The sequence below is a fragment of the Frankliniella occidentalis genome, unplaced genomic scaffold (assembly GCF_000697945.3).
Source record: "Frankliniella occidentalis isolate FOCC.00 unplaced genomic scaffold, Focc_3.1 Scaffold6, whole genome shotgun sequence".
NCBI classification, from domain to species: Eukaryota; Metazoa; Arthropoda; class Insecta; order Thysanoptera; family Thripidae; genus Frankliniella; species Frankliniella occidentalis.
In genome coordinates, this window is record NW_026267136.1 from 616160 (window position 1) to 623412 (window position 7253).

Here is a 7253-nt window from a genome sequence, read left to right on the forward strand (position 1 = left end):
AAATAAATGTAAAATTTGTTTTTTGTTACTTCTTCAGGGTTGACGCGTCAAAGGATGAACCACTGCAAAGTGTGAAGACAGAAACTGTACCGAGTCAATTGACGATGGTTGTTAGTGATGCTGAGAGAACTAGTAGTACCCAAGTGAGGAAATCAAGGTCTTCACTGCCCACTATCGGTATCTATCGACCGCCTGCTGCCCGCAGATCAACTGAGGACTCCTCTAAGGCATCAGCAGATTCTGTAATTGTTGAGTCTTCAGCCAAGGATGCAGTTAAACCTGCTAGGTAAAGTATACCTCTGTTCATTTTTATTTTTTATTTTTTTTTTTGTATTTTTTTTTTTTTGTATCTCTGGAAAGAAATTTAGATGTATATATTTTCTAGGGCTAGAGTACGGCGTCCTGACCAACAAGTCTATGTGCCTAGAGCAAAAAGAGCTTTCACAGACTCTGAACGGTTTGAGGACCCAACTCCATCATCAGTGGAAAATCGGCCTCCACGGATATCCAGTCCATCAGCTGATCTGCCATGTAGGGATAAGATCAGATCAGGAAATCTTATCATAGAAGATAGAAAATCGTGTAAACCAAGATCATCAAGTCCATCTGGCTGGTTACCAGCACGTGCGTCTCAACTTGTTGAGACCAAAAAGAAACTTTGTCAGTCCACTTCAAGTGATCTGGACTTAGAAGGAATTAGTAGGAATATTCCGCCTGAAAGTGACAAATTATCTTCCACCATGAATCCTTCACAATCGTTAAATCTGCCTCCTAGAGCAGAGGTTCTTGTGGAGAAGAAGAAGAAACTTTGTCAGTCAAGTTCACTGACAGAGGATTTTAAATGGAAACCTAAGGAGGAGGTTGAACAAGACATCAATGCACAATTGTCGGCAGATTATGGGGTAAATTCTGAAGAGACCTCAACTCATTTCGATAAAGACGAAAAATGCTCAAAAAATAGTTTAACAGTGATTAGTGAAAGTGAAATTACATCTGTGATAGATACGAAAGTTACCAGCTCAGTCAGTGAAGAAAATAAATGTGATATTGTTCAGTTAGATGGTAGTCCTCAGTCTAAGCTTCAGGAAACTAGTATTCCAGTTCTTACCAGAACGGTCAGTAAAGACTCTTTGCCATCCAATAAAGGATCAGTTATGAGGGGTGATAGTTCTCAGAGTTCAGAGATAAAATGTGTTCAAGGTAGCAGTGACTCTAGTGATGATGACTATCAAGATACAAATACTGAAAGAAAGTGTAATGGTTTGACTAACATATCCGACCAGTCTAGTGGTGGAAGTAGTGAGAGTTTATCTTCTACTGATTCTCTGAATGCCCATGTCACACCAGTTCAGTTGATGAAACCAGTTAAGACAGAGCCCAAGAAGAAATCTTCAGAGAAGCCTGCTCGTGTATTTAATCCAGATGAGTGTGATTGGGATGCTCTTCTGGATGAGGATGGTGATGTACTTGATCCATTCTTAATGAAAGAGGTATCAGCTTTAATCACTTTTAATTTTCTACTATCTGTACACTACATATGTGTATTTATTATAAAAATTCATCCATTCCAGTTGACCAGTGCAGTGGGAGAAGTTCAAGTCAACCAACCAAAATCAGATTACCGCAACTACAGGAGCCAAGTACCTGCTGATCATCAAAAAACAAGGCGGTCAGCAGGGGATGATGACTTTGGTCATGTTGTAGAAATATCCAGTTTTCCTCCTGAGTTCAAAACACCTGATTTGGTTGCCGTTCTATCTCCTTTTAAAAATATGGCTGGAGGTTTTGAGATAAAGTGGGTAGATGATACTCATGCACTAGGGGTATTTGCCAGTGCTCTAATTGGTAAGTGACTTTAGTTTAGTGATCTCTTGAAACCTATGTTTGGTCCAAAATAAAGATAGCTGTGGTGTTACATCATTCACAATTTAAATATTTTGCAGCTGAGCAAGTATTGGCCTACCATCATCCAATGGTTCGTACAAGACCTCTTTGTGATGCCACACTGGAATCACGTTTGAAAGCTCGACGCCTTTCTGAGTCCATCCACTCTTTTCGACCTCGCCCAGAGACCTGTGCTGCCCTTGCGCGACGTCTTGTCACTGGAGCACTTGGTGTTAAACTACCTACAGCTCGACAAGAGAGGGAGGAGGAGAAAAGAGTTTTACGGGAAGCCAGAGGTGAGGAGACTTTATATAATTCAGAACTCACATCTCCAATAAGCCTGGAATGTGCATATCCATACAAATTTTTGGTTTTGTTGTTATTTTAGAGAAGAGAAGACTTGCTGTCCAACAACAAGATGACATCTGGAATAGCTGACGACCATGTAGCACTGAAGACAAGGCAATGCACAAGATTTTACTTTTGTAATATGACTGAGTTCCATACCTTGTAATTGATTTGCTGTGAGCTATCTATTTTCAAATGCCATGCTATTTGTTACTTAAATTTGTTCAGAGAGATTTGTACTAATATTTACGACAAGTTAAAATGTTTATTAGAATTTCTTTTATTGAAACATGTATGTATGTATGATAGTACGTATGTTGTTTTTGCATAGATAAAGCCATAATTACCTACAATGTTTTAGATAAGCTTTAATATGAAAGATTATTATTTTGGAATTTACTGTAGTACCTTAGACTTTCCTCTTAAGTTTACTTTTATGTGCATGTTTTCTCCTTCTTTTCTTCTAAATGATGTGTTGATTGTGTTAAAAAAATGTTGTGTTGATTGTGTTAGAATGAAAGTTCACTTTTTCAAAAAACAAAGAAAAAAAATGATTTTTGAATTAACATACTGACTGATATATTTGTGTTCTTTTATTTCCTTGAGATTGTTCCTTCATTCTTCCCCACCACTTTCACACCTTAAATATGGGGACACAATTTATTCTTTCTTGCCTTGCATCTGCTTCTATCATGCAATTTTGAATTAGATGAAAAATACCGCCCTGAGGTGCAACAACGAAGAAGTTAAATCTCTAGCAAACATGTTCACAGACACATTTTCCTTTTAGGCCTTGATCATTCGCGACCACTTCATAATTAACCATGGCAAAAAGCCCCTCTCTAAAGCGATTTGCTTGAAGTATTCTTTCTTCAAAAGAAATGACTTAATTTTGGTAGAGTTGTCTACCTTGTAATCGAGAGTAGCACGTAATCGATTTCTCGAATCTCGAAGAGGGGGGGAGGGGGAGGGGGTGAGCGAAACAAATGACTCAGCTGAGAAAAGAAAAACAAAGAAAAGAGAGAGAGAGAGCGTGTAGGGTTGGGGTTATGTTTCTGTGTTGTTTACTTTTTATGCATTCCTTTTAAACATGAGTGGAGCTGATTTTAAAGTTGTTTTGCTGGGAAGTGAAGATGTAGGTAAAACTAGTCTAATGAAGAGGTACATCCAAGATCGATTTCAATGTAGACCTCATCAAAATGTAAGAGTTCCAACATAACAGACCTTTCCACTTCTCTTTTCTTTTTTACTTTATTTGTGATCTATGATTGTTCTGAGGGATACGCATAATTTTATAATTTTACTCAATGGTTGTTTTATTTTATATGCTTTTCTGTTTATGCTGTTTCTTCTCTGTTCCTGAAGACAATTGGTGCGGCATTTGCATCTAGAACTATATCAACTAGAGGCAGGCAATTTGTGATGGGTATTTGGGACACAGCTGGAAGTGAACGGTAATAGCAATATCTACTATCTTCTTCCTATTTTCACCCTATTTGGTTTTAAACTAGTTCTTTCTGTTCAGGTACTATGCTATGAGTCAGTTGTATTATAGAGACGCTAAGGCTGCAATTGTTTGCTTTGATCTCACGGAGCTGGTAACCTTTGACCGAGCAAAGCAATGGATAACTGAGCTGAGAAACCATGAAGAGGTAGGTATTGGCGGTCTACATATTTAATTATTAAACAAGAACACCTCAAAATTCATTTAAATTATCTGGCATATCTGTGGAAAGTAACTACAATTTCAATTGCATTCACAAGCTTTTCTTATCTATTTATTTGAAATTTAATGCAACCGTTCAGTTATTTGTTGTTGTCATATTTCCAGGACTGTAAAATTTACCTGTGTGGAACTAAAAAAGATGTTGTGGATGATGGAATTAAAGCACCAGCATTGTCTCATGAGAAGGCATTACAGTATGCAAAAGGTTTGTTGATCATCTTTTATTGTGTTGTTATTTATTTAACCTGAGAATACCAATCAAAGTAATTTTGCTATAGGAATTGGAGCAGTTTACATGGAAACCTCCAGCAAAACTGGACTCAATGTTGGTAAGAAATCTAACTTTACCACTACTGACAAAGTTTCTCTTTTCACTCAATTCTCACGAAACCGTTTGTGTTTTTTAGGTGAGCTCTTTCAATTGATAGCAGATGAGTGTGTCCTTCCCTCTATTCATAATCGAGATGACTCTATCAAACTGCGTCCTAGCCCAAACAAGAATAATGCTTGCTGTTTAGCGTCATAGTGCCTTTGATCAAGTAATACTTTATTTAACAAAATTGTATTGTGCCAACACATAGTCCCGTTTTAAACTTGCTCAGAAGGAACTGCCCTATGGCAATCTTTTATATTATAGTTAAAATGTGTTTTTATTGTTTTTTTTAATATTGACGAGATCAACCAACAAATTTTACTGTTGTGGAATTAGGAATTACTTTTCAAGTTATTTAATGACCTCAATCAAAAGAGACCAAAGTTAATAAGCTGCATGATGAAGTAATTGTGACACGACAAGCATATTTGTGATTATTCAGTATATTAGCGTTTCTATTTTTTTGAATTTTATAAATCTATTTTATTCATATGTTGTTTATAGTCTCTCTAACTACTGACTTGTGGGATATTATAAATCTGATTCCTTTCTATGATAAGTTTGTACCAAAGGCTGTGTTGGAATCTGTTCCTAATTCTTCATGTGATATGAACCAGGGAAAATCGTATTTGTCACAGAAAAGTTGCGGCCCATCTAACTGTCTGCTCATTACCTCTGAAGTTACGCCTTGCAACTGCACTTGTACTGTTATGTAGTATTTTCAGAAGTTGGATCACGATCTAACTATGCACATGTTAACAAACAGTATTTGTGTTGTGGGCCCAGATGTTTTAAAATTATAAGTGAGATGATAAAGTGGATCAGTATATATATTTCTATATATTATGTAAAATTATATTTTTGTTATTTATATACACATATCAATAATGTTAGAATAATTTTTGTTTAAGCAATCGTTCTTCATATCTCTAGCCAGAGTAAACATTTACTTTTCAATTTTATCTTTCTATTCTTTTAAAGTTCTAGGTTGTACCTATAAATATACATTTTGGCAAGGAACCTTGCCTCAAAGTAATTAAATAGTAAATGCCCCATGCAACTTACACCAAATTTATACAGTCCGTAGAATGTCTCACACTACTTATGTATATTCTTAAAATTCTGAGTAGCATTCACTTTTCTGCGGAAGATACTTAAAAATATACTCATAACAGAGAACAACTTTTCAATAAACATAACTCCATTATCATAGGAATCAGATTTAGTGACACAACTTTTATAAATTAATTAGTTCCTGAACTTTTGGAACAGGTAAGACAATAAGTAAAACAAATCAGTCTTATAGTGGTCTATATAAAATCCTGCTACTTCCCTATTGATGCCACTTTTTCCATTTCTCTGCGAACAGTTTCTTCATCTGCCAGGAAACGAAGGGGACCAACAGTTTGCAAGTTCTCATCTAAGTCGTAGTAAAACGGAATTGCATTCGGGAGGTTGAGCTTTACTATCACTTCGTCAGACATCTCTGTGAAAATAAAAATGTAGCAAATTGAGCATAAATCTAACATTCATAACATGAATATGAGAAGATTAAACTTATTACTTACGTTGAACATGTTTTACGAGACCTCGTAGACTTGTTCCATGAGTCACAATTAAAACTCGCTTCCCCTGACGAATTTGTGGTGCTATCACATCTTCCCAATATGGTATGACACGTTGGAGAGTTGTTTTCAGTGATTCTGTTCTTGGAATCTCATCCTTACTCAGTTCCTGGGTAAACTTTGGGTTATTCACAATAGCACTATAGTACTTGTGGTCTTCTTCAATTGGAGGAGGTGGGATGTCATAACTTCTTCTCCAAATTTGAACCTATTGTAGAAAAAAAAAAAGGTTTTATTTTCATAAGACAGCTCTTTCAAACTAGGTAATTAAACATTAATGAGGTACAAAGAATCATGAACTTGACCTGCTCAGCTCCATATTTCTGAGCAGTCTGCAACTTATTGAACCCTGTGAGGGCTCCATAATGACGCTCGTTTAAACGCCATGATTTGTAGACAGGAAGATTGGGTTGCCCAATTTCCCTGAGAATAACATCAAGTGTGTCATTTGCTCGTGACAAAAGTGATGTATGGCATACATCAAATTCCAAACCAGCTTCTTGAAGCATTTTGGCAGAAGCATAGGCTTCTTCTCTCCCTAAAAAGAAAATCGAGATTAGAACAATGCATCTGGAGAAAGCTTTTAGTTTTCTAAGTGTGCTTTCAGCAAAAGTTGGAGGAGACTTTGAAATAGTTAGTATACCCCTCCCCTCATCTTTCTATTTTATTATCCAGGAATTCCCCCTGACTCTTTCACTGGCTACAGGCTTCTCTCGCGCTCTCTGGATATCCCGCTTGTTTCTACATTTCGGTTCAGCGTGGGCATACTGCGCGCGAGGCGAGGACCACTTCCAATGCTGTTTAGCTATGGTGAGCGCGCCACAGCGTATCTCGGCCAATCACGGCTACTCTTTCCAAACTCCGCAGCCAATTGAGCGAGAGAAGCCCGGACTTCTGTTTACAAACAGACCAGTAGATGGTCGCGCCTGCTGGGTATAAATTAGTATTTCCACGCGCGGCGGGTGACTCACGCGCCACCGTGATGGACGATCAGAGGAGTCGAGTCGTGAAATAAAAAGAGTTCACGACGGAGAAAAAAACGTAGCACGTTAATGAAAACAGCAAGCGGATCGGGTGATCAAAAACACGTTTTGGAATGGGGAGTGAGCGGCCAGGCGAATGAATGGTTGAGGCTGCGGCGGGAGTCTCGAGGGAGTGCCAGAGGCTGGAAAGGCCTCGGCCGCAGCGGGAGTGCCAGAGGAAGTGCCAGGGCAGGCAGGTCTCGGCCGCGGCGGGAGCCTCGAGGGAGTGCCAGAGGCTAGAAAGGCCTCGGCCGAAGCGGGAGTGCCAGAGGGAG

The 7253-nt window shown here is 38.2% G+C and overlaps 3 protein-coding genes across 3 annotated transcripts; 2 read left to right on the plus strand and 1 right to left on the minus strand.

Annotated features, from left to right (window-relative positions):
• Positions 1-37: 37 nt before the first annotated feature.
• LOC113201695 (uncharacterized) lies at positions 38-2812 on the plus strand (the record flags this gene model as incomplete). The annotated part of the gene is given in 5 exon segments (XM_052270662.1): positions 38-286; positions 386-1490; positions 1572-1845; positions 1944-2180; positions 2273-2812. Coding segments are annotated over 5 exon segments (1848 nt in total). The 3' UTR covers positions 2323-2812.
• Positions 2813-3226: 414 nt separating this feature from the next.
• Positions 3227-5288, plus strand: LOC113201697 (ras-related protein Rab-24-like). Its single transcript, XM_026415530.2, has 6 exons — positions 3227-3433; positions 3598-3686; positions 3758-3884; positions 4064-4163; positions 4237-4287; positions 4366-5288. The coding sequence occupies exons 1-6, from the start codon at positions 3323-3325 to the stop codon at positions 4482-4484; spliced, it is 597 nt and encodes a 198-aa protein (XP_026271315.1). The 5' UTR covers positions 3227-3322; the 3' UTR covers positions 4485-5288.
• LOC113201696 (phosphoglycerate mutase 1-like) lies at positions 5144-6689 on the minus strand. Its single transcript, XM_052270672.1, has 3 exons — positions 6262-6689; positions 5900-6164; positions 5144-5817 (listed from the first exon to the last, which is right to left on the minus strand). The coding sequence occupies exons 1-3, from the start codon at positions 6463-6465 to the stop codon at positions 5657-5659; spliced, it is 630 nt and encodes a 209-aa protein (XP_052126632.1). The 5' UTR covers positions 6466-6689; the 3' UTR covers positions 5144-5656.
• Positions 6690-7253: the final 564 nt, after the last annotated feature.

Bases quoted from the DNA above. Each gene is read 5' to 3' on its own strand.
- LOC113201697 (XM_026415530.2), top strand. From the start codon at position 3,323: ATGAGTGGAGCTGATTTTAAAGTTGTTTTGCTGGGAAGTGAAGATGTA. The intron at 3,885-4,063 runs GTAGGTATTGGC...TCATATTTCCAG, and splicing joins AGCTGAGAAACCATGAAGAG to GACTGTAAAATTTACCTGTG. The intron at 4,288-4,365 runs GTAAGAAATCTA...TGTGTTTTTTAG, and splicing joins CAAAACTGGACTCAATGTTG to GTGAGCTCTTTCAATTGATA.
- LOC113201696 (XM_052270672.1), bottom strand. From the start codon at position 6,465: ATGCTTCAAGAAGCTGGTTTGGAATTTGATGTATGCCATACATCACTT. The intron at 6,165-6,261 runs GTCAAGTTCATG...TTTCTACAATAG, and splicing joins AGAAATATGGAGCTGAGCAG to GTTCAAATTTGGAGAAGAAG. The intron at 5,818-5,899 runs GTAAGTAATAAG...TTATTTTCACAG, and splicing joins TCTCGTAAAACATGTTCAAC to AGATGTCTGACGAAGTGATA.